The sequence below is a fragment of the Pyxicephalus adspersus genome, chromosome 10 (assembly GCF_032062135.1).
Source record: "Pyxicephalus adspersus chromosome 10, UCB_Pads_2.0, whole genome shotgun sequence".
NCBI classification, from domain to species: domain Eukaryota; kingdom Metazoa; phylum Chordata; class Amphibia; order Anura; family Pyxicephalidae; genus Pyxicephalus; species Pyxicephalus adspersus.
In genome coordinates this window covers 38,042,661-38,070,659 of record NC_092867.1, presented here as the reverse complement: position 1 = coordinate 38,070,659, position 27,999 = coordinate 38,042,661, and the positions used below count along the sequence as shown (strand labels likewise).

Genomic DNA, 27,999 nt, shown 5'->3' with positions numbered 1-27,999 from the left:
ACAATATTTATTTTTTTGTGATGCAGTGTTATCAGGACAAATGAAAGGTGTAAATCTCCCCAGCAAAATGGCAATAAAAACACTGACAAAAGTTTTTACCCTTCCCCCAACTCTTTCAAAAACTAAAATAATTGTTAGCCCTATATACAATACACTATATAATGCCTTGAATGTTTAAATAGGAACTAAAACCCATCTTTCATCATGTAAAAGTGAAGGGAGACATGAGTTTGAAATTTCTTTTTGTTGGAAAATGCATCAGTGACTTCTACAGAGTATTTTTTCTGCATTCAATGCTAATTAATACGTTTAGTTTTTTTTATGTGTTCCTATGATAATGTGGCACTGATCCCGAATTCAGAGCGAAGTTGCTATTCCAGTGTAGGCTGTGCCTACCTGAACTACAGTTAGATTAAAAAAAAATAGCATTCACTACTTAGTAGTCAATCAGTATTATTTCACACCAAGTTCTACTCACTGTTTTCCGTGCTAACAGCACTGCCTCTGTTGCTGCACCCCTCCCATTTTATAGGTTTTTGTGTCCAAGAGGAGGTGCAAGCTTGTGGGACACAAATAATGAGTGTTTGGCTCAGCCTGCTTTTTTAGGTAAAACTGACTTTATCTTAATTTTATTGCTGTTCCTGTACTGATGGATAACAGTTACCTTTTCACTTGTTGTCTGGGGTTGTCCTCATAAAATAAGTGCACTTTAATTAAATACTTTCGGGTGCCTCCTAACCAATAGTAGCTTTTCCTCCTCAGTTGCATTCTTGCCTGCATCTCATAGCTGTTACCTTCTCTATGCTGCCTATGCCTGTGCAGTATGTCCTCAAAGTTTTCCATGGGCATAAGACACTAGGTAAATAGCCCTATACAAGTTTATAGGAAACTACTGTGCAAGCACAGCCAGCATTGACAAGATTCTGCACAAATGTAAGTATGCATCTAGAGAGGAAATGGTACATTAGGTCAGGGGCTCGGGTGTCAAAAAGGGCAAGTGTATTTTGTTTTGTTGTGGTGGGTTACCATTAGTTTATTTAAAGAAGAAAACATTTGCTTGAGATAAACTTTAAGGATTCTTAACATAAATATATTTTAATACCATTGTGATGGTACTGGTTGCAGTGATTTATAGGAACACATGCTGATAATTGCCAGTTTCCTGCACAGTCTCTCTAGATCCTTCATCGTATCAACGCCTTAATGTGTATGTAGAGTGGGGCAAATAAATGGGAAAATATAGAACAATAAATCAGAACATTATAATAAGGCCTTCATTTAAATTTATATGTATTCATTCTTAATGAGTTCATGAATATGATTAAGGCAGAATTCAAGCAAATTATCATATTTACTGCCTTTTAAAACTGGAAGTAAAAGAGAGAATCTTTTTTCCTCCAAAGAACATTAGTACTTAATTTCAATTTAAATATTTAAGATATGAATTGGGCTACACCAAACAATATTTCTATGTTTTAGTCCTGTATAGGATAAAGTTTTTTTTCTATAGAATGAGACAAATAGTAAACAGGTAAATGTCATTTAAATGTCTCTTGTGGCAATTCGCTGATCATATGTGATGGGATATGTAGTTTTTGCATTTGTACTATTTTCATTTAAACCAATTCTATAATAAGTAATATTGAATCAAAGTAAAACTTCCACTGCCTGTACTTTTGAACACTTAGCTGTTATTTATCTGAAAACTATACAGATTGAGAAACTGAAGCTCATTTGCTATGATATATCACAGAACCCATAAATGTGATCTTTTGTACTTCTTAGTTGATGTGTATTTGTACACAGATTGGTTACTATGAACCATCCTATTTTTCATAATAAGTATAAAAACCTTGCTTCTAGTGCTTTCCTTTTTTATTGGGGTCCTAACCTTGAAAAGATCTCTCCAGCTAATAACTTGTCCTTTTCATATACTGTTGTTTCAATCCTGTGCATCTCTACCAGGGCTTGGCTGTTAAATGCTCATCCGCCTCTGTTTTACACCAAAGTCCTTTATGTGAATTCTATCGAGCAGCGATGTTGTACACAACTTGTAAAAGCATCAGTAAAAACACATTGAATGTGTCACAAGGGAGCAACAAACATGCTGTTTATTGATTTCTTTCTCATCTCTAAACATCTGTCTCCCTTGAAGCAGAAACCGGGCTTTGTTTTATCAGGGGTTAACATCTTATCGTGCAGCAAGCTGTATTTCTGGATCTGTTTAAATTTTCCTCTTTCCACTTTACTTTCTTTATTTAATCTTTTGACAAAAATAAAGTTTGTTTATGAAAAAAATCCAAGCTTGTACTTCCTTAAAATATAGATTCACATATGTGGTGCCTTTTTGACATACTGTTGTGTTTGACATGTAATTCTTTGCATTTCTATTCTCATTTTTTGGACTATGTCTATGGCTAGACTATTAACTATGTCAGTGGAAGGAACCACTAACCTTGGACCGTTCTTTAATACACTGTAAAATGTAAAAGTATGAATGGTCCCTTGATGTAGAAATGGTTTTTGATGTCAGAATATATTGCTGGGCCTTTCAACTAAGCATATAAATTGCAAGTCTCAATCTACCAGATTCTAGCCATCACTTTCCAGCTCTTTGATATGTTACAGATAATACATATTTACAATATATTTTATGATAACATAACTTTGATCTAATAAGTTGATATCCTTAATGGGTACTTTAAATATAGGACCTTATATCTAATATTAAAAATAATATAATAATAATTTGTTACTTTCATGTCCAAATTTAACCAAATTAGAACTATTTTTCATAAACTCCTTTATATTAGGAGAACAATATAGTTAGAAACAGTATGTCATTTTTCCAAAGCACTTTTAATTATATAATGAAGGATTAAAAACAAAGTTTACCTTCACAAATGGGGCCCAGTTTGTAACAATTTTTTACAATCCTTGGCTTTTGTGATTTGATAATATAAAATCAACTATGGTATAATGATATGAATGTTTAAAGACTTGTTTGCAAAATACAAAGAGACAAAACAAAAAAGATTAAACCATAAAAACCAAATTATTGCTCAAAGTGTATCTAAATGCAAAAACAAAACTATTCTCATTATAGGACAAATTTACTGAAGTTTTTTTGATACGGATTAAATACTCTTTACCATGAATAATGAAGCCTTAAATATACTTTATACTTATACTTAAAAACCTGCATAGCTTTAATGGGAATGCTTTTACCTTTGCTACAATTTTTATTAATTAGCCCTTTTGATAAAGACCCAAGTGCCAGGACCAAGGGCAAGCTGTTGGAGCATTCTGCCTCTGGTGAAAAGCATTAAAGGGTTGCATTACCTTTAAGGAACTCAGAAAAGCAGTAAAAGTTATAATTTCTTATCTTTGTGTATGGATGTAAAAGAAATCATCATACACTACGATAGTATTTGAAGGCATTTGTCTTTATTCTCTAATAAAAATTGATTGCACCCAACTTGTATTTTCTATGGCTTTGTGAGAGGGGGATATTCCTTTAAAGTTGAACAAATACACATTTAAAATGTATTATATTTTTCACCCATGAAAGGATTTACTATTTGGTCAGAGGGAATCCCCGGAATTCAGTTTCTGCTGATGTTTTTATAAATAAAATTGGGCCCTGAAAAAAGTGAGAGCCCTAAAATTTGAAATACCTTTCTGCAGTGTGTGCTAACCCCTCACATTTCTGCTATATATAGGATTTGAGGAGGCCGATGCCAAGACAGATTCAGGTGCTTACACCCACCTGATTTTGTTATTTAAATAAGCTGCATTCAATTGTAATTTTTTTCCCTTTAGTTTAGTTTTAGGAATCTATAGAGTATGTGATGTATGTGTAAAACAATATGTTACATTGTGTGCAATTATCAATTCTGGTACTTATCCACTTTTCTTCTTCTGGGAACTGGGAATTTTCTTACAGTAAAGTGAATGAATATAAAAGTTTTTGCTGCTACGTATTAGTTTTAGGCTTGATATTTTGGTATCTACTCACTGTTGACATAAATATTTGCATCTGCCATTTTTTTATTGTACATGTTCACCTATTTTAGAAAATACATAATACTGTATTTTAGTTAAAAGTCCCTTTCAGGACTAAAATTAAAGAAATCAAAAACAAAAATGCCCCTGTAGGGAAGCTGTTACATGGTGACTTATCACTGGAAAATACAGTTTAAAACTAAAAAGGATAACGCAGCAAATAATAACATTGTGCTGAAAAATGGTTTGTAATAATGCATGAACCAGCGCTGTGTTTTCTTGTTCTTTAAATTTCTCCCTTGTTCTCAAGTCAGTTTTGAAGTTGTATAATTGAAGCGTACATTATTCACACATGAAGACGCAGTCTTGCAGCCAGGCTACTTTTTAATGTCTTTGTACGCCGGCTTCATTAATAACTGTAATGCCGGCATCACTCGTTCCTAAATAGACTAATTTATCAATAGGCAATTTAGCGGGCAATGGTGTCAGGGATGCAGATAAACAGACGGAACGGTGTACCTTCTTCCTACCTGATGATCTTTTTTTTACTAGTTTGAGAAGAATATGTTTGCCAACTGTGAAAATAAGACAAATATTTATTAAAACTACACATATGAGATGTTAACATTCTGTGATTTTTTTTTTGCTGCATGTTCACAAACATATTTTAAATATGTAAGAAAAAGCTAGGCTTAGCAATATTGTAATTTATTAAACGTAGTCTATGTGGATAAATCTGGATGAATAGTAAAGGATCAGCTGTAACCGCATATTTGTAAAATGGTCATTTGGCATTTGTCTTATAAAATGATTTTTCTACTGAAGATAAGATAAGTGCATTTTGAGAATAAGAGAAGGATGATGGAACAATAATGAAACGGAAAAGGACAATGCATTAAGAATGAATGTAAAATGTAAACATAAAGATTTAATATAACTACTAACAAAACCAAAATATAATTAATAAAAGCCCCGATTAGTGTCTGTGATGGGCTATTTGGTTTAATGCTAAGTAAAACATTCAAATTTAGTGATCAGAACTGAGATGTTTTACATCTCCCAAACCCCTGGGATTATAAAGATGGAGACTTTTAGCACATAATATGTTGGCAAGGATGCACCTGCTATGAGCCCATTTATGTAGACAATGAAGAAATTATTTTCTGCAAACATTTCTACAAATTAAATAGTTTATCAATGGAATGAACAGAGTATTATAATATTACACTTTTGGTGATTAAAAGGGCCAGCATAAAAAGAGAAATTAGAAAGAAGCACTTGGATCCAACTAAGATACAGACTTTTTAAATGAGTGCATTTGAAAGCTATCTAATAAGGTTATGAATTTCTTGTTTATAGTATTGGAGTTTGTATTTAAAACATAGGAACTCCAAGTAAGCATAATCGGTAGTGATAATATGAAGCAGAATCAGAACAGTTGGAAGGAGTGGTGTTAAATGTGATATTGTGTCATGCTGGGCATATAATAAAATAGTATTCATGGGGTTTTGGTACAGTGAAAATCATATCTAAAATAGATTATTAGATTCTAAATTATAGAAAACTAAAGGTAAATCCAAACCTTATTTCACCATGTAAAAGTTCAGCTTGAATATGTCTCCTTCTGTTATCTTAGCTTTCGTATATCTCTGCATATAGTAATTACTCTGTTATGTGGTTTTCAACAATGGTATCTTGCAATTGTGCGAAATGCTCAGTGTGCATTTCTTTTTTTCTTTCATATTCGCTACAACTAATTAAATCATTAAATAAAAGTCGGGGTATTTGTTTAGTATACATTTACCACAAACATCTTGCAAGTAGTGTACTGACCAAGCTTCCTGTCTGTGATCTGGTGGTGTATAGGCAAGAGTGCTGTTTCAATGTCAATAACAGATTTTCACCAGGGATTTTCACCATGTTAAAGGAAATGTCTGATTCCCTCTTTCATAAACCATATGGGTGTACATATACATATAATTTCAGAAGTAGTAGTAGGTTACTAGTAGTAGTAGTAGGTTTCTATAACTGACCTGACTTCTATATTTAGTCCTCAACGGATTTTAAACATCAGAAATAACAGCAAAACCCTTTATTTAGGTGCTTTAGCTTTTGACATTTGCTATCCTAGAAATAAACTATTGGTTAATAATACACATTGTATTGTGAATACATGTGATAGGCTGCTACATCTTTTATAAAAGGGCCATTTATAATACTTTAGAATATAGTAGGTTTTTTTTCAGTACAGGCCATTAAACTGAAGGATTTATGTCTGTAGCAAACAGACTGTTCTGCAAACATGCTACACAAGAAAATTAATTATTTACACAACGTAAAACACAAGCAAAAAGTAATGTGAGAAGGCAAGATTTATACCATACGAGCTTTGTTCTTGTGAAACCTTGGTTTGTAATGGAGTGAAAAGTCATTAATAGTGGGGGATACATTGCTTGATATATTTTTATATATGCTGCAGCACTGTATAGTGTGGTAAATAAAACAATTGTTCTTAGATTATAGTTTAGGACAACAACAAAAGAACAACACCAAAGGCCTAATATTACTTACCGTATAACAACACACATATATATATAATTGCAAATTGCAGTACATTATTTTTCTTTTCAGTTTTCCAAAATACCCAGAGATTTTGCTACCCTGAAAAAGAATGATTCTTTGCTTCAAGGGTATATGGACATGGATACATTTATTTTGGCTTGGCCTTGCATTGTGTTTTTAATACCTTGGTAATGAGATAAGTAAAAAGTAGCTTGCAACTTCATTGAATTCTATTGACATTTGCTTGTCCTGTGCACACAGAGGAAGACAATGTATCAAAAAAACTGTGCAAGGGGTAACCCAGATTCAACACAGAATGGCGTGTATCGGAATAGTCTGTATGTTTTTATTGGATTGGAAATTTGGGAAGCATTAGTATCAGAAAAGTCAAACACTGTTCATTTAATCCTGTGTGTCAAAGTTGTGAAAACATTGTCACCTAACCTTTGTTAGGATGTCATAAAGCTGACGAAAATATAAAAAAAAAAAAACAAATTAGTGTATGAATGCCATAAAATATATTTTATTGCTGCCCTATTTTACTGAGGTGGGTAGTTTTCATCTTCCTGGTTAACTATTTTTTTTTTGTACATGGGTAAGCTTAGGTGAGATATGAGAGATTATGTATCAATGACAATTGGCCTGACTTAATAAAGCCTGTAGAAGATAGGCTATCATGGGAGAACCTTGGTGATTCAGAATTTGGAGTGAAATTCCTAAAAATCATTAGCTTTTAATTGACAAAAATTTTCAATCCCTAACCAGATCCATGGGTTAGCTGGATCACACAGGTTCCCCCCGTAATGTTCTCTAGTTTTAAAGAGCGTTAATAAATCAGGCCCAATGTTTCCACTTTATAGAGACTTGCATCATCCACTGGATCTGCATGTCTCAAAAATAAAACACTAGCCCCCAATAATTTCATACCAACTTGTTTTTCAAAAATTTTACCTTTAAAGACAGTTCTGGAATAATCTCATTCTAATATGTAAACTGTACTTAATCTCCCCAGTGGTAACCCTGAGTGTGACTCGGGGTAAAAAAAAAATACTGAAAGCGGTAACCCCAAGTCACACTTCCTTCTTCGCGATCCGCATCCTCTGCATCTGATGAATCAACCTGGAGTTCCTGGTGACGTCTTTTGCGCTGGGGGAGTGGCGGGAATTTCAAATTATTTTGTATTACATCCAATACAAAATAACTGTATTGAATGCAATACAGTGGTTTAATATGTCTAAAAGTAGTACATTGTCTTTCATTAAAACTTATTTTATAGTATATTAGTATGAGTATAATATTTAATTGGCTTACATGTAGAAGTAAAAAGGTGACATATTTAATAAGTAATTCCTACTTCTTCTCAGGTTCAAGGCCAATGGATGGAGCTCCAATTTCACATGCACACATAAAGATGAAGTAGCTTCGCATAAAACAGTGGTTCTTGTACATGCCCTGTTCCAACTCACTAACTGTAGCTTCTAGATCAGCAGAGTGTGTATTCCAGTGTGTTCCTCTAGTGTAGTACAAAAGAAAAGCTTTCCAGTTCCCAGATCAAAAAGTTTTCTTCAGTCTGAGTTGGAATACGTCCTACTGGTAAAAGATGACCTTTGTGATAGTTTTTAAGTTTCCCGATAAATTAACAAGCACTGTACCCCATGTCACCACTGTGTTTGCACCCCCTTCTCACCACTATTCCTAACCCCACCACCACACTTTCATGCCACCCCTTTCCTTACCATAACTTCCACTATGGCTACTGACACATCTTCAAACCAGACCCTACTCTCACCACTCTGACTACGCCTGACTACTACCTCTCCCCCTTTTAACTCATCTTGCATGCCCCTGTTTTACTAGCTTCTGTAGCAATGTCCCTGTCCCAATAAACTCTTTTGCGCTTTACCCCAATGCACTAAAATGCCCTGTTGTACACATTTGATAATTTCTTACAGAATAAATACTATGCTCAGCTGGTCCCTGATAGTCAATAGAAAATGTGACTGCCAAACAGGGCTTCTTGAAGCTGCAGCCAGCACTTATTGCTGAGGTATTTGTTTATTCTTTATGCAATTCTTTTATAATTTCTGTTCCACTTAAAATTTTGCTTTCGATCATTAAAGTATGCTGGTTTTGAAAACAATTTACACTTGTAAAGATACTGATTGGACTGCTTTTAGGTGGACATTATAACAAAACATATTATGAACTTCATGAAATCCTAATGGCTAAAATAAGGAAACAGATATGTTTACAATCTAAATTAAAATTTATGTTTGCATGAAATATTTTGCAGCTTTTGGTTTCTGGTGATTTTTCTGTGTGACTGTTAGATCCATTGACCAATGGAATTTGTAAAACCTTACAATCCAAAGAAGGAAGGCTTTTAACCTGGTTTGTGATTATTGGATTTAATACTGTAAGTAATTACATATTCAAAATTTATACTGACATGTCAAGCTTCAAAGCTTCATTAGAGAAGCAACAGTTACCACATATTCAAGTTAAATATTGAGATTTGCAAGTCACAAAATAGCAGCACACATTTTTCCTATATGCTGGTAATTTGCAAAGTATTTGCAGTCTGTTCAGGGCACTTTGTTGACTTGAGTAGTAAAGGAAAACTGCACAGCAAACAGATCTGGCATACAAATCAAATAGGTTCATTCATATTTCTGAACTAGTGAGTGTCTTACAGAAAAACCAGCCCACGCTCTACATTGAAATGAATCGTAATGCTGTACAATGAACAAATACAAATTACATGCCCCTATATGACCCACAGATGATCATGATCCCACAGATCATACACAAAATATAAAAAAAATATACATCTTTGCACAAAAATGTATACCTTATTGATACCACTTACCAGCCTAAAAATGCAAGTACAAGCAAAGACTAAACAGGTATTTTAGATGCTTAATTGCAGTGTCTTTCTGCTGCTTTGCACCCCAGGATGGCAAATTACACAACAATCAACCAGAATCTTGAGACAGAATTTGTATGGTCACAAGTGACCTGTCACTTCTGGGAACTGTGCTGTAACGGGAGAGAGCCGTATGCAGCCACTTGCAACAAATAGTTACCTTCTGTTCCCATTCACTTGAACGGGAGCACATGGCACAAAGCTGCAGTTCACCTCTGTTCTGAAATGGCCCTTAGCTCTATACTGGCCAACTCCTCCGCCCCCCCCATCCACATTTATGTGGCTGCTGGTGGAGGAGGTAAATAAATCAGTATGCTGGAACTGCTGACATCCTATCCAAGATGGTGGGCCTCAGCAGCAGCCTCAAAGCTTTTGAATGTCTACACAAAGAAGGAAAACAATAAACAAATGTATATATAGCCTTATGGAAAGATTCTTGTTAAAATTAAAGGTTGGGGACATGTTATCATATACTTGTATACATTTTTGCAGCATAGAGTGCAAATCTGACAAACGTCTTTAAATGGATGTTGACTGATATCAGATGAGTATTATGACATGCTTTTTTGTGTCACTTGCCAAGCTGTGTCAGTTCAACATATATTTACACTGAGAACACTTTCTCCATCGCAAGAGCTTGAAAGAAAAGCAATCAAGTGATGCATGTTGTCATTAATTGGAAAAAATTCCGTCAAATTCCATTTTTGTTCTATGCATCTTTAAAAAATATTTCAAATATGATATCTAGATTTCTTGGAAGATTTAGTAACCATCTGAAACTCTGCTCAGATTAGTTGTGGGGTGCTCTGTAAATGTATATAAAAAAGAAAATATTATCTACCTGGCAACAAATTCAACCTTTGCAGAGAATCCTAAATGATGATGCTCCAAGTCCCCAAATTAACACTACAGCCAGCTGCTAATGATAATTAAAATACTAATTAGCTGCTTTATAGCAACTTTATGCCCAATGCTGCGTTTAAAGTAGTTACACATTTTATTAAAAGTCAGTTGCAGATCTGGCTCTTGCGGCGGGGTCCAGAAATCCATGTGAGATTGTGTTGTTAAATAGGTACTTCCAAAGTCTGGCAGAACATGCAATTTTCCTAGCTGATTACAAAAAAGCGTTTTCCTTTAAAGCCAAATATATGGGTCATTGCTTGGAAATGTGAAATGTTAGTAGTAATGACACTGATGGCATAATTACCATCTTTTAAATTGTAGCAACGCCTACATGGAAAATACAAATTGATTGGTATTTGAATATTAAATCTTTAAAGGGAAAACTTCACCTTTTAGATGCATGGTTTGATTCTATCTATTTATGTTTGTGTAGGTGGCCTAGCAATCATTTGTAAATGCTGCAGCTAATATTGCAATAGAGCATTTTTGTGTGTACTTTTTACTAAAATTACCCTCAGCTGAAAATACAGTAATATCTCTTAAGGGAAATAATTATGTTATGACAATAGATGAACATCGACATAATTATGGTAAAAGACTTACATAGCAGTTCAAAATAACAGATTTCTGAAAGAAGTCAGTTTTCTTCACAATAGCGGCAAACACAGAACAATAATTATTTCTTTCACAAAGTTAAAAAGATACAATAAAAAATTATTACTTGGTAGTCTGTAATAATCATCATACATCAATTTATACTGATTAACAGTACAAAGAAAGTGAATGTGGTATAGTGGTTAAGACCCCATCAGACCTCAACAAATAAAACACTAGGTCCCAAACAGTAGAGGAGGTAGAATATTTTCCTTAAGCTATACCCTAGTCAAACAGTTTTTTTTCAGATTTTTCAGGTAATATCAACCTCCCTAGCAGTAACCCCGAGTGTGACTCGGGGTAGAAAAAAGTTGCTAAAAGCGGTAACCCCGAGTCACACTCGGGGTAGGTAATCTTATGAGAGGTGACAGTAAATAGAGTCTTACCTGATCCGCCGGCGTCCCGCGTTGTCCATCGCCGCGATCTTCATCTTTTTCTCTCTTCTTCCAGCTGGCTTCTGCATCCGAGAGAGTCACCGGAGTTCCTGGTGACGTCGGTGTGTGTGTACGTTGCCGGCAGGGCGGGGTGGAAAATTCAAAATCTATTTGTATTGCATTCAATACAAAATAACTGTATTGAATGCAATACATTGGATTTATATGTGTAAAATCAGTATTGTATTCAAGAACATTTATTTTACAGAATATATAATAGTATGCGTATAATATGTATTTTTTAAAAAAAATTAAAAAATTATTTTTTTTTAATATATAGATTTTTTTAAATTTATTCAATTTATTATTTTTACATGATTGTGTGCTTCAAACTTTATTATATTAATGCTAATATATTATACTGTAAAATACATTTTCATGAAAAACAATATACCGCTTTTAGACATCTAAAACCGGAAAGAAATGAACCGCTAGGGAGGTTAAGTACCTCAGTTTATAGGGTAAGTATTGTGTAATAATCTCTTAATCCCTCTATGCTTATGGTAGTAGCTTCTCCTTACTTAAGTAGGATTAAAAAAATAAACTAATAAAGTGAAAAAAGAAGGGGTTTGTAGGCTAAAAATATTACATTTATTTTCAGTGATACAGCAGAGAGTTATTTACAAAAATTCAAATGTTTGTGTCCAAAATCTATCATGGGATGTGGGCTACTGGACTATACAGCAATCATCTAGCCTATAATTACCTGTAGAACGTCTTGTAACTCCTGATGCATTTCGCCTTTTGGCTTCCTTGGGGGTATGTGTAAGACATAGTTACTCTAAATAATCATAAGAATTCATAATTGGTATGCGTAGGTAAAGAATATAAACATGATATGAACAAAAAAAAGAAAACAATTGTGCCAAAAAACGGGAAGCGTGAAAAGTGCATCAATGGCAAGATAACCTGGGAGTATTTTAACAAAAGCTAACATTAAATAAACAACGCCCACTATTAGCCAGCCCATGATGCTGAAAATTTCCTGTGATTCCACTACTAACACGACTAGCCAGCTTCTGCTAGTGCTGACATCCTAAACATCTTTGGTGTTTCTATCCTTAGCTCCCACCAGTGACACCACAGGAATAAGCAGCCTAATTATATGAAAATATTGCTGCTGTAACCACTGGACAGCCATATTAACTTGGAATTAACATCCAATTACCAGGAAAAATTAAGGGCACCATTTAGGACCTACTTTGTAACACAATCTACCAGGTGGTCCCGTACATCCTTTATGAGACGAGGGGGTTTTGCTCTACTGTACACCACCAGAATATCCATTCTGCTGTGTCTCACCATCCTTTGAAAAATCCCAACCGGGAGAAGTGCGTCAGAACCAAGGCAATTCCGTTCTGTTCTATTCTTTGCTATTCACTTTAAGCTTCAACTTTGTCACAAGTAATCTTTGTGTTGTAAAATTATCAGAATAGACTGTTGTTAAGCTTCTTTGGCAATGTGTCATAATTTGCTCATATAGTTGATATAACAAATATCTTTTCCTCTTTTTTCTCCTATGTAAGCAACAGCCAATCAATTCCTTATCTAAACTTCTGAACCTCTTTTGGCCAGAAAAAAACTCTCCTCTAATTATAACTAACAATAGGGGTTGGCAAACAGACCCTAGGGTGTAAGTCCTTATTGAACACCTACACACTTACAGCATGAACAATAACTTTCAGATTTACAGCTACGCGTTAAAACTTATTGTCTTCTACCCTTACCTGTGTCTCTCCCTGGCACACACCTAGGTCAAAACAACCAATATGTGTCATCAGTCATTGCAGACATGTTTTTACAAAACACTTTTTTCTCTTTTTTTGTCTTATTACCAATCATATTCATCTTTCCCATAAAATAGGTAGCTTAAGGGAAATAGTTTTAGTTTTAGTCTTTTTGAACTTCAGCCATTCACAGGAATTTGATTCAGCATTTAGAAGAAAAGGACAAATCTGTTACAAAACATGGAATTCCTATGCTCTTATGTAACTTGTAAGCCACTGTCATTACTGAAGTATTCATTTGCATAAATCTCATTTAGACCAAAAGTGCAAGTCTCATAAATCTTTTGATTAATGAATATGACATCACCTGTGCTGTAATGTATTATTTTTGGATACAAATAATTGTGTCATGTTCATTGCAGAAAATTATGATGGTTACAGGCATTTCTGAAACGGAAATGAGTGAATTAGAAAAGATTACTTTATCTTTAGGAACATTTTTTCTTGGCACTTGAAGTATAATATCCATTCAAGTAACCTTTTAAAATAGCCTAAAAGTTTGTCTTCCTAAAAACTTAGTAGTAGCATTCCAGAGTAATTTACAGTCACATAAATTAATGGTTTACAAAAAGTATTAAAAGTAATTGAAAAGTAATAGGTTTTTATAATAAAAATGTAAAATTTTGATCAGGCACTAAGTTACAGTAAATTGTTACCGTTGCCCAATATTTTGCGATACAATGTCACATACTGTTTTGACATTTAAAAGGTTAACAATTGGTGATGACTGCTGAGAAGGTCTCCTTCTCAAGAATTATTTCAGTAATGCATTTTGGACGCTCTCAAAATTAAGCTCGGCAAAATTTGGCACCTTGGCAGTGATCAACGACTGCCTGATTGCCATTTGCTCAAAGTAGGGCTTTAGTTCCACTTTTAAAAGAGATTTTAGAAGGCTCTTTGGGGTCTTTGTAAATTTATCCCTCCAAACACGTAATAGTTATATCATTCCTTCTGATTCTTTATCTATCACAGCTGCTACCACCCCTGTTTTGGCTGCCTTTACAGAATGGTGGCTTGACCCCTTGTTAAAAGACAGTGCTTTGTTTGCATTAGCAAGACTCAGCATTTACAATGTGCAACCATATAGAATTATGTAGCTTTATTTAAATAAAAATCCAAGTGAAATTTTGTGGTTATTCGTATTTTAGTAACTCGGATAGAATTGTCTTAACCATCACCTCATTTATTAAGGTGTAGGAATAGCCAAAACCTTATTTTTTGGATAGAGTAGTAAATGATGAAAACCCCTTCTCAGGTTGGTGTACCATGTACAATTGCAGAGATTTCACATCACTTCCTGTCATGGAGACACATCTAGAAGTGAGAGGCAATCTAATAACCTGACAGGGATTTTTACTATAGCCTGCTTTACAAACTAAGTTTTTGCTTTAGATATACTTAGGTGTTAACAGTTAATTTGTTGTTGAAGTTATTGTGTTGGGGTAGAAGGATAGGTAATAAACTGGTACGTTAGGCTGTGGATAAACTTTAAATTTTAAATACACCAAAAAAAACAATTTATTAGGTTAGCCTTTGGTTAGCAGGGTTGTATTTTAGTGCTTCTTTAAAAGGTATACAAACGTTGCTTGAGGAATGGATCTCAGGATCTTATATTATTACCAACAAACTTTACTCCCTCCTCCATTTAAATAGATCATCTACAACACATACCTGTTTCTAGAACTTACTTTTCAATGTCTGGAAATCCCTGATCAGTATAGACTATGTACCTTCTAGTTGTCATAAAGCGATTTTATTATTACCATTCTTATTCATCCCCACTTTATGCCAAAAAATGCAACTGCAAGTTCCATTGATTTAGAGATATAGATATTTATCTATAGAACACCAAAACTATAAACAAGATGCAGTAGATATGAAAACAATTCATTTTCAATTTCTTTAGAAATTCAATTTTATCGGAAGCTAGTAAGTTGTTTACCTTTGATTTGTATTGTAGTTTTATATGTTTATAAAGCAAAGATTTTGTTTGAGCTTTAGGAATTGTTGTTGTTGAGTCATGTCATGTGTTCTTTTCAGCCTACTCCTGAGCAGATTTATTCTAGCTGAAGAAAAGTCAGGTGTGTGAGACACGCAGGTTCCTGACAAGGCTTTTACTCGAAGGCTAATTGCATTTGTCCTGCCAAAACCCGTCAGGTTATTAGATCACAGCCACGCTGATGCACAACTTTGCATTGTTAAAGGAATGGTGAGGAGAAGGGAAAAAAATCTTGGAGGTCAATTTCCGTTCACAAGACAGGAACAGAGCATACTGTGGCATTGATGGAAAGAGAGAATGAAAGCAAAGACAAGATAAATGGAGATTATCCAGAGGAATCAGTATGCTTAACTGACCTGTCTGAATCCTTAAGGGGAAAAAATGGATGTTCCACAGAGCAACTATAAGACTCAGCCTAATATCATGTTCTGTTCAATGAGGGATAGCTAAGCAGGGCTGTATGTGAAATGAAAACAAATGTAATGACTGTGACCTGTTGCAGAATTACACATATTGTGATGTGAAAGAGTCCGTATCACTTGCAGTATTAGTGTACCTGTACAGTGACTTAATGCCTTTACTATGTTTTCATTGTGATATATCTCATTGACAATCACTTCTGGAATAGAAAATAAAGCAATGTACTGACCTCATTAAAGATATTGTAATAGAAATTGTCCACATTGATATTTCTCGAAACATTTGGTGATTGTGCAAAATGTTGTATAGAAAGCCTATTCAAATAATAATAATAATAAGTAAATCTACGTACATGACCTGTTAATTTTATGAGTGAGACGTCTGACTTCCGAGCCCAGTTTGTATTTTGGCAATAAGCACAATATGGCAAAAAGCTCATATGAGAACTGTATTTACACACCTTTGCATGAATGCATACTTGTTTATTTAGTGTTTTTATTAGAAGCTGTTGGTAATTAGGAATGATGAATGAGATTTCAAAAATATATTAGATTTTTTCTTTTAAGCTTCTTTGAAGCACTAATAGATGAGCAGGAGCTTATAAGATAATAAATAGGCCCAGAAAATAGAAGCATCCTAATTTTTCTGCTCATTGCAGCTGTGAACAAACATTATATCTATGCCCAGCAGATGCAGCTATGACATTCTGCAAATGGACCTTGGAATTAGAAAAATGGTCAAAGATTTGCACTCAGAAATAAAGAAGAATTGTCAGATGGCTAAATGCCATTCACCAGCTGTATTCTCAAGATCCTCATTTTCTGTGGAGTTACCTTCTATAAATGTCGCTGAAACGGGGAAAGAGGGCCATGTTCCCAGTCAGCTAAACTGGGCAACTGCATATAATCATATGCAAGAAACATGCTATTATCTGTCTCTTTCTGTTAACCCAACACTGACTATAGAGTACTTGGTGTATTCTGGTTTACTTTATTAATTTTGCCATCCCTAGATTTTGTCTTATTATGGATTTAGTAAATTTTTTCTGTCATCTGATGTGTACATTGCTACAATTTCCAGTTACCAGCTTGGCTAGGACCCTACTATGAGTATTACAATTCTCAAAACCTTTTGTACCAGGTTACATGCTACTCGTCTCTCATTGTGACACTGTTAACAGTGAGTAGAACCTGGGGGTTGCAACCAGGGCTGTGCAGTCAATAGATAAATCCTTCGACTCCTCAGTTTCTGGTACCCCCGACTCTGACACTCTGACTCCGCTGTATTTACAGGGTTTCTCATTTTATCCTCACATTTTTGCATTCAAACTTCACAAAAAAATTAGACCCCCTAAATGTTCATAAATCAACAAACTTAATATAAAGTTAAATATGACACAATATTTTTACCTTAAAAGTTTTTCTCAACAAACATTAATACAGAGGTATGAAAATATATTGATGATTTGTCAATTATTATGTTTTTTACTTTAAATAATTTTAAAATTAAATATCTGGGATTTATACTAAGTTGTAAGATAACAATATTATTGATCTTTTTATCTTCAAAGTTGTAACTGGTAGACAGTTATCTGAATGGAAGTGATGCCTCCCAGATAGCAATGGTTTTGGGTTGTAATCGTACAACCATACCCAAAATTATTAAGACTTATTAATCTCCCGGTAGAGTGGAAAAATTACCAAGCGGAGGTCTGAGAAATTTGAAGTTGGATGAAGCCCATAAAGAGGAGTTACGCAAGTTAATGTCCAAAGATTGTGAAATAAGCCTCAGGGAAATGAAGCATCAATTATTTGCCAAATTTGGAAATAATGTATCTATTTCAAAAATAGATAGATGCATTGATAAATTCCAATGGACTTTAAAAAGAACTTCTTTAATTCCTGCAAGGCGAAATGATTCCCACTCTCTTTAAGAAAGGCTTAGCTATGCTAACAAAATCCTTGGTCTCAATTCTAAAGAAGATGGAAAAAACATCTACTTTCTTGATGAAGTAGGTTTTAACATCTCAATGGGAACCTTAAAGGGGAAGATCTCCTAATGGGCAAGGGGCGGTGCATGTTGTGGCTGGAGTGCGTTCAAGAAATTATTCAATTTGTTGTGTGAGGAATAAAAATGGAACCCTCCACTTTAAGTCACAGGCATGAGCATTTAATCAAGAAGCATTCCTCAATTTTTTTGATGAGGTTTTGAATGTTTTCAGTGAAAACAGTTTTCAGCATGCCATCCTATATATGGATAATGTCCCCTTTCATAAAACTAGCCAGGTAAAGATCTCGGTTGAAAGTAAGGGACACCAATTCCTATTTTTACCACCATACTATCCATTTCCTAATCCTGTCGAGAACATGTTCTCTAAATTGAAAGAAGTAGTAAGAAGAAATAGGTTAATCAATTTGGGTGCTTTATTAGAAAGCATCAATAGTGTATTTTTAACAAAAAGTGAGCAGGATTGCTCAAATTATTTTACAAAAATGTTTAGCTTTTTGCCTAAATACCTAAGAGGAGAAAGCATTAATGATTGATAAATCACTTTATTAGTTTATTTATTTAATCCTTCTTAAGTAAAAGGGATAGCTACTACCATAAGCATAGAGGGATTAAGAGATTAATACACAATACTTACCCTATAAACGGAGGTACTTAACCTCCCTAGTGGTTCATTTCTTTCCGTTTTTTTATGTCTAAAAGCGGTACATTGTTTTTAATGAAAGTTTTTTTTGTAGTATAATATAATAGTATGAATATAATTAAGTTTGAAACACAAAATCATGTAAGAATAATAAAATAAATACATTTAAAAAAATGTTTTTTTATTTAAAAAAAAATAAAATAATATACTCATACTTTTTTATTATACTGTAAAATAAATGTTCATGAAATACAATGTACTGCTGTTACACATATCAATCTAATGTATTGCATTTATTACAGCTATTTTGTATTAAATGCAATACAAATGGAATTTGAATTTCCCGCCCCGCCCCACTGGCAACGTACAGCATCTTTTTTCTACCCCGAGTCAGACTTTTATGGTAAAAATATTGTTATATTTAATTTTATAATACATTTATTGATTTATAAATAATTAGGGTGTCTACATTTTTGTTGTGGTTTGGTTGAAAAAGTGTGACGTTTTAATGCAAAAGAATTTTTTGACAAGGGTGAAATTTTTTTTGTGAAGTTTGAATGCAAAAGTGTGAAGATAAAATGAGAAACCCTGTAATATGCTAATGTATTTTCTACGTTGATTGAAGGAAGGCAACATACACACCATTTAACCACAGAACTACTGGCTAGGAAGCTGATGCTCTACTGTATTGGCCAGTTTAAAAACAGGCACAAAATGAAAACAATAAGGTTTTATTTATTGTTTTTATCAAGTGGCTATAAAGTAGTAGCATAGCATGCATACAAATCAGGAACATTACCAGTTTAAAAAAATGAACTAAATTCTTTGGTAGTTTTAAAACAAAATTGAAGCTTAAATACATGAACAAAAACAAAAGCTGGAAAACCTAAAACTGTTTTTATATTAAACTTGGAATATAGATGTAGAGTAGAATAGCTGTTAAATGCAATGCAAAACTAACTCAACTAACTTGTTGTTTTAAGAAACAGAATTGCTTCTGCCAGATCCTCTTTCATAGAAGCTCGTAAATCTGCCTTGATTATTTTTAGAGGTGAAAATAGTTTTTCCACACTGACTTGGGTGGGTGGCATTGCTGTTACGACTCTAGCCATATAACTAATAATCTTGGGATAAACAAGGATGGCTTCTTCTACAGTCAGTTTCGATTAGAGATCATTCTTTTCTAGTTCTTTTAATTAAAAAAACTCCTGCTGGAATCATTTTATTTGGACATTTTCTGGTTGTTTACCTTTCACACATATGCAACGTTGATTTACTGTTGAAAGTTCCATTTGTCCAAGTAGGAATCATTCATTCATTCATTTGAAGAGGATGATCTTGAGTTACCAGTGCTTATAGCTTCAACCAGTGGTGGTGTTTCAGGTAGTAATCCCTTCATGCGAACTGCTACATCATAGAGGGCCTTTTTTGCAGTATCAGTCTGGTCATCGCTCAACAAAATTTGGCTCATTGGATCAACATAAATAGCAGCTAACAAGATTTGATTATCCAGTAGGAGATTCTCTCTTTTTCTCATTGAAGATACAATGCCATCAGCTATTAACCCTCCACTTTTGTTCAGGCAATATATCAAGCTCTTCCATTCAAAGAAGAATTTACCAGGTGTTAAATCTTCAGATTGCAAACTCTTGGTGACAGTAAAGGGGTTAGAAAGTGTATTTTCCAGTGCTTTTACCTGTGTCCACTGGCTTTCAGTTAATAAAACATTTTCATTGTCCAGTTCTTCAACAAAGTCTTTTAGTTCAAGCAAATAAGTGCTTCCCCAGCGTGTTGTTTGTTCCAAAATGGCTCCTTTTCCCGCACGTCATTTCAAAATGGCATCTGTTTTAGGTGCCCTGGCTGCAACAGTTACTTGCCTCAATTTGCCAATTAGAGTAGCTGTTATGTCACGGATATAATCTGTGACAGTTTATGCAAATATTGATGGGTTCAATTTGAAGTGTACAAAGAGAGATAACACAAAGATTATACTATTTAATAATAAAGACAGGTAGACAAAACAATGCAATACTGTAATAACAATTAATAAGCGGTAACAAAAGATACTTAGCTGCGGAAGAAAACTGAATTCACCCAAAGATTCTGCTGGAAATCAATAACTTGGCAGATGATCAAAGAAACATGTTGCATCCAGCAAGCTCTGGTCAAGACTCCCTCATTTGGTATGGCACTGTGTTTTTAACTACTCAGGAAGGAACAATGGCTGGTGTTTGACCAGTACTGACCCATAATCATCCCTAAACCTTACAGGATATGCTGCATTCCTTTAGGATGACCTCATATATGGTATACATATACCAGTATATACTGGTAAAGCATTATTGTTGGTGAGACATAATTGATATTAAATAAATTGTGCTAATCCAACAGTAGCTGCATGGCGATCTTTCAGTCCATCTCTTATTGCAAGATTACAGATTATGAACAGCACAACGCATATGTTGAATAGTAGTACGCTTAGATGTTTCTTCAACAATGTTATCCAAAATGTCACTATTCTCTTCGCTTTCACTTTTTCCAATACTTGGAGCACTGTCTTCCTTTAATATCTGTCTGTCACTTTCTTTATCTACTTTAATAATTTTATAAATTCTGCTCAACACATTGGAAGCATTATCTGTCACAATACATAGAATGTGTTCTTTTTTTAATTTCAAAATCTTCTAGAACATCCTCCACTAACGCCTGAATATAGTCACTGGTGTAATGTGCCTGGGTGTCCTAAGGTTTGCGGTATTGTTTTAATATTTTCATCAACAGATCTAACATTAATAGCAAAATAATTGACTTTGTGACGTGTGACTCTGTGACATTTCCTTATACTTTCTCTTTCCAGAGAAACACCAAGTTTTTAAAGCCATTTCTCCATTTAGGCCTAAAAAGCTGGCTGTGAAAAGAAGGATAGTGGTACACTATTCTTTACTACCATTTCAATATTGTGGTATTTGAATTTTTTTGGTGTCATTGTTATGGTAAATTTGTCAGATATTATGGCCCTGATTTATGAAATCTCTCCAAGGCTGGATAGAATACACTTTCATCAGTCAAGCTGGTCGATCCAGCAAACCTGGAATGGGTCTGGTCCAGGATTCAAAACGTTTACTAGCAAATAGCAAATTATTTTTAAAAGTCCATTCCATGTTTTCTGGATCACCCAGCTTCACTTCTGAAAGTGCATTCTTTCCAGCCTTGGAGAGCTTTCATAAATCAGGTCCAAAGAATCTTCTTAGTTGTGTTTGGTCTCTAGTAGATTTCTGAACATTTTTTAACCTAGAAGTAGATGGAATATTTTCATTGATATCTTTCTTAACTTTAAACACTTTAGGATGAAAATGCTGCAAGTGTCTTTTCAAATTTGATGCTCTTGTAGGTGCATTTTTGTTAGACCCATTGAAACTGCTAATTTTTGCATCACAACACAAACATATATACTATACCTTCCTGGCCCTGGAGCCTCCCACTGCCCTGTCTTCAGCAGAAGATCAGCAAACAAAGATAAAGGCAGCAGTGTCTGCTCAACTTCGTCTGTCTGCTAAAAGAGCTTAGAAGAACTTGGAGGAACAGCTTTTTGGATTCAACTTTTATGTTCATGTTTATTTTAAAACTGCATGGCTGCTTGTGTGTACTATGATGGAAGGCTGTGTGCATGTTTCTGGATAAAACTGCAGGGCTATCTGTATGTTTGTGTGTATGGTGCTGTGATGTATGAATGTTTGTGTATAGTGCATATTGTGTTTATATTTCTGAGTAAAATGTAGAGCTTTTTCATTTTATTTCAGATATAATGTGTTTAACAAGTTCATTTGAGTGTAAACAAGTGTAATGATATAGGTGTATAGGAGTGCTGTGGCCTGATGTGTTCAGGTGTCCTGTCTGCACTCTCCATATATGCTTCCATCCAGGGCTGAACTTTAACATCATTTTGCACTTTTTGTAATGTACATACTCCAGATTACAATAATGTGAATGTCAGGTTGTATAATAGCTCAGCTGAACTTCACTCTAGTAGAAATACAACTATGTACTTGGCTTTATTCTTACATTAGAGAAGTACTTAACTATGACTATTGTTTGTAAAATAGGACATTTGAATTTGCTGTATTTTTTTTATTATAACATAAATTTATCAGGAGTCTGGGTCGGCACATTTTTATCGACTCAGACTCCAGGTACCCAAAATTGTCTCCCACTCCAACTCCGACTCCACAGCCTTGGTTGCAACCTCAAAGTACTGTGAAGCAAAACTGCATCTAGCACTACCATTCCAGCACTTCTCTTTAAGGTACTCAAGCCACAATTAAATCACAAGTGTAATCAGTTTGGAATATTCCATCAGAGGCACCAATTGTACTTTATTTAGGAAAAAAGACTAAAGTGTTAGTTGATCTCTCACTTCTACAAATTAAACACACAATGCTAGCTATATTCTAGAACCTAAATATTTACAGAAACAAAGCCTTCTATTCAGTATAGTTTGGGGCTGTGACAAATGTTTTTCTTTTCACTGCTAAATATTATTCTCCAGCAAAGTAATTGTTGGAAATAATGAACATGAGGCACTGGGACCCAATGGAATGAGGCTAATATCCATTACCGCTTATCTTGGGGTTGGCCTACTTTTTTATTAGGTAAGTAATTTTTACTTACCTAAAAAACTAGCTAGATTAGCTAGAAGCCTAATTAACTTAGAACTTCATGTTTATTCATGACCACCGCTTGAGATTTTTTATCAAGTAGCAGAAAGATTATGTTTCTATAAAGATATTTCTGGGAGTCCAACTTAAAAAACAGTTTAAAATATTTTCTCTGTGCATGCTTACAGTGATCATGTTCAATTAGGTGCTTTGGGGCTTTTGTTCTCCTTCTGCATTCCTCACCATTCTTGAAGAATATCTCTATAAATTGTGTTGTTGAAGTTGCAACTTCAAGCAACATTCTTATCAGATATAGGGGCCTTGTTCATGTCAAAGTTTAGGAAGACTTTTGCTACTCCCCAAATTAACCCCCCTGGTAGTGGAAATTTGCTTTTGGTTATAGGCAGCTTGCCATCTTTAAATACAAATATAATTGATATATGACAGTGGTGGACAGGTATTCAAAATTTAATATTTAAAAATGTAGTTATTCAAGGTTTAATATTTACCTTTTGAATATGCTGAAAAGATCAATTATTTCCATTATTTTTTTTACATGAATGTATAAAGTATTAGGAGATGAGCGAATGTTACTATATAAAAAAGGAGGAAAAAGAGCACTATCTACATCACTGTATGCATTGAAACAGGTTAATTGTAATGCATACTAATGTATTGTTTTGATCCGTAAATTTTATTTATATATATATATATATATATATATATATATATATATGATGTTTACCTCCTAGATGATTTCTAATTGTGTTTAGCTCCTACTCTTGTGTTGTTCTTGTTCAAACTTCTGTCATATTGCACATCCATCCATGTAAACGGCACCTATAATGCAACTATATCAGATTAAAAGATTTAGTAGTTGCATACTCTAGTACCTGAAATAATTTAAATGTACATGTAATTGTATATTAAAACAAACACAAGTATAAATTCACTTTTAACTTCTAAATGTGATAAGGCCATTAATAGTCCATATTTTCTTACAGGCTCATCAATAACACAGCTGCTTGCCCGTGACCCTGATGGAAATGCCCTGGTGTTTGGCATTGTAGGTGATGAAGCCCGAAGGTTCTTCGCTGTACAAAGTGAGAGTGGTGTGGTTTGGCTGAGACAACCACTTGATCGGGAGGTACTGTTATTTTACATTACATCTTATATGTGTAGCTTAGACATACCTTATATCTGCACTCCCTTAAAAAATAATTCAATTTAATTCTTTGTACCAAGCTGCCATATTTTGCTAACTCTTCTGGTCACTGGTAACTTGGTCTCCTGATAGAACATGATTCCAATCCTGCAGGCCAGGAAGTATTCAATTTCCTTTGGAAAACAAGAAGGCATGTATGTCAATATGCTGATTGATTCTAATAATGTATTTACTGAACTGTTCATTCTAATTAAGCACATGTATGTCCATCTGGGGATGCCTGAATTTAATTTGTGCTGTAAGTGTGCTTTTGTCTTTGAGTGACAGGTTTGCTTTAAATAGACCATTTCCCCATTCTGTTTATATTAGCAACAATCATCCCATAAGATTTTATGTCATATCACTTTGTTTTTTGTTTGTGCATTTAATTTCCCTCTAATTATTGATTATATTATGATATTGAGCAGGCTTAAGACTTGTGTTGGGTGCTGCCATCTTGGATATGACATCAGCAGCCCCGGGCATATTCAAAGCTGTCACTCAAGTGATGCTGTTTAGTATTCCCTTGTTCTTCTTAATTTATGTTTGAAGCACACTGAACAGACTCTAAGTATAAGGCAGAGAGGAGAATAGCTCAAGCCTGTACACAGCAGAACACTGAATAATGCTAGCAGTGACACCTCCTTTGCTCTGCATTGATTATGACCAGCTTCTACTTTGTTAACATTTTGTATGTGTTAATGACTACTCCAATAGCCATTTTTGTTTATTTACTTTAAGGGTGCACAGAATATTAAAAACTGAGCTTACCTGAAACCCTAATGTTTTAGAGGCTGCTCAGCCCCCCTCTGTCTGCCTACATAGTATCAAGGAAAGCAGACAGGAGCATGAAATGGTAAAGAAGGTGGGAGCTGTCACTTTCAGGAGAGCTACTAAAGTTACACAGTTCACAACATTGGAAGGATGCCATACCCACTTTTTAACTTACAATTAAAAATTCAAATTCTCAAATCACTTTCTCAAACAAAAAAGAGTCACTTTTCTAGGTTCACCCTGGATAATAAAAAAGTGAAGAAAACCACAGTCGGAATGGTTGAATCTGGGAGGACAGCTCTCATAAGGATATATTTATATATATATATATATATATATATATATATATATATATATATAAAATATCTGTTCAATGTAGACCACCTCTTTTAGAGTTCATTTTTACATTAATGTATTTATCCTTTTACAGGTTTTGAAATAAAAGATTATTTTATTACAGGAAAACCTTAGGGGAATGCATGTGCAAAAGTGCTGTTTAGAAAAACGGTGTGGAATAAAGTGGTCTGTGGTGTTTTTCTACATAAAAGCCTAGCAGACAGTCTGGTAATGCTGAAGATAACTGCAGGCAGTGCCTAGGGGCCTGAGATGGATTTCTAGTATTCTCTCTGCAGGTTGCTGCCGTTGTATGATAGCAGCACCTGAGATGTGGCTTCTCTAAATCACCCAGCAACTTCCTTCAGGGCAGGAAATTAGTTGATGACAGTGATGAGCATTTATATTTTAGAAGAGGGTGAAGAACCTTTGTTTAAACTATGATAATTGCACATGAATAAAGACTCCATTAAATGTTTTTTTATGTATAGCCAATATTGGTCTTGCTCACATGATAGCTGTTTTATCTTCACAAGAATAAATAGAGTGGTGTATTTATATCTTAAGTATGTGTAGGTGCTGTGAGGGTGACTTAAGCTGCGTACACACTTGCAATTTTTGTTGTTGGAAAGGATCTTTCATGATCCTTTCCAACGACAAGGGAGTGCACGATGCATCAACGGTGCTGTACATACAGCACCGTTCATGCTGTATGGAGAGGGGAGGGGGAGAGCGACGGAGCGGCACCCTGCTGCGCGCTCTCCCCCTTCCCTTTCATTAGGATCGGTTGTCGTCCATCGTCCGTGGATCTGGCAGGACAGTCGTTCGGACGATGGACGACACCGACTGTACACACGGCAGATTTTCGCCCGATATTTGGCCGATGCCGATTATCAGGCGATAAAAATCTGCCGTGTGTACGTAGCTTTACACACTAGCTTTTTATACAATTCAGGTGCTGCAGTAGCCAGATTTCTCCAAACCTGTAAAGTAAATTTAGCAGAGTTCAACATTTATTTTGCATTAGGAAAAATGTAGCCAGAAGCACCAGACACAATGGTAGCAGAAATTCCATCGGGAAGACTCAGTATTTAGGGTTCCTTGGGCTTTGGTAGGCCTGTGGGTAATTAGGCAATCCAGAATTCAGTGAATACTGTAACATCAGTTTGAGGATTTTACTTCTAAATTAGCGCTTAGCGGACCTTCTAAATTAGCGGTCGCCAACCGGTGGTTCGCAAGAAAATTTTAATGATCTGCGGCTCTGGCTGGTGTGCCCCCCAGATGGGTCAGGGGAAGGACCCAACTGGGGGGGCGCACTGGCCAGAGCCGCAGACCATGTCCCCCGTATGGCTCGCAGGCTCAGGGTGGTGGGTGGTTTGTGTCTCTGGAGTGGGCAGGTTCTGGCATCATGACGTCTCTCTGGGGGAAGTTTCCGCGGTCCGGAGTCCATATATTTATTAGTCTGTGAGATCCAAAAGGTTGGAAACCACTGCTATATATAACTCACAATAATTAAATTTGCACACAGCAAAAGTTTCCAGCACTGGTTTAACAAAATTGCAATGAAAGGGGCTAAAAGGGGTACTGCTAAATACAATCTGAGTCTATGTCAGGATCGCTTGTATGTACCATTAAGAATTTTTAAGTGTCAGGGGCATGTAATGTACTGGGTGCAGTATTATTATTGGAGCACATCAGTACCCCATGCATGCACACTGCATATACTGAGCCAGGCTCCATGAGAGGCAGAGGAAAGGCCAGAGAGTATAAAGTGGAGACACCATCAAGCTGTGAGGTACTCCCAGCACACACCTGCAGTGGTATCACCCTTTCAGTGGTGATCATGTTGTCACGTCATGTGGTCCATACACCCCACACCAACATTGATCCATATGTGCAATCTGTCCTACTAACTGGATACAATGAACCAATTGAAGTTGATTTTCTATTGAAGCTTAGCATGTTCACACAATATTTTAGTGAATTTCACTCCAGTTATTTTTTCACGTGCAAATGAAAAAACTCAGCAGCTATTTTCTTTTCAGATGATTGGATAAGTAATGTAAATTTTCACCTATCATATTGCTTTAGTAGGTTAGCCCAAAGGACTTCTTTAGGTATTTGGCCCCATTTGTATTCAGTTGTATGCATTTCTCAGTATTTAAGATGGCCTTACTACATGGTCAAAATGTTCATTTCCCCTAATGATCCACACTGGAACGTTATACAAATGAATGGACAGTACCTTGCAACACACTGCAAGAACAAATTGGGTCCAATTACTAAAGGAATATACAGTTAGGTCCATAAATATTTGGACAGAGACTTTTTTTGCAGTTTTGGTTCTGTACATTACCACAATTAATTTTAAATGAAACAACTCAGATGCAGTTGATCTGCAGACTTAAAGCTTTAATTCAGTGGGTTGAACAAAAGGATTGCACAAAAATGTGAGGAACTAAAGCTTTTTTTTACACAATCACTTCATTTAAGGCGCTCATAAGTAATTAGACAATGGACTCAAAGGCTATTTTATGGGCTGGTGTGGGCTTTCCTTCTTTATGTTACTATCAATTAGGCAGATAAAAGGTCTGGAGTTGATTAGAAGGGGGGTGCTTGTATGTGGAAGATTTTGCTGTGAGCAGATAGCATGCGGTCAAATGAGCTCTCCATGCAGGTGAAAAAAGCCATCT

General features: G+C 35.0%; 1 protein-coding gene across 1 annotated transcript in view; it reads left to right on the top strand.

Annotated features, from left to right (window-relative positions):
* Nucleotides 1-27,999, top strand: part of LOC140338851 (cadherin-23-like) — a 327,390-nt gene that overhangs the window by 113,294 nt on the left and 186,097 nt on the right. Inside the window, exon 4 of the mRNA XM_072423172.1 lies at nucleotides 24,000-24,142. Within this exon, the coding sequence (XP_072279273.1) occupies nucleotides 24,000-24,142 (143 nt within the window). The remainder of the gene's footprint in view (nucleotides 1-23,999; nucleotides 24,143-27,999) is intronic.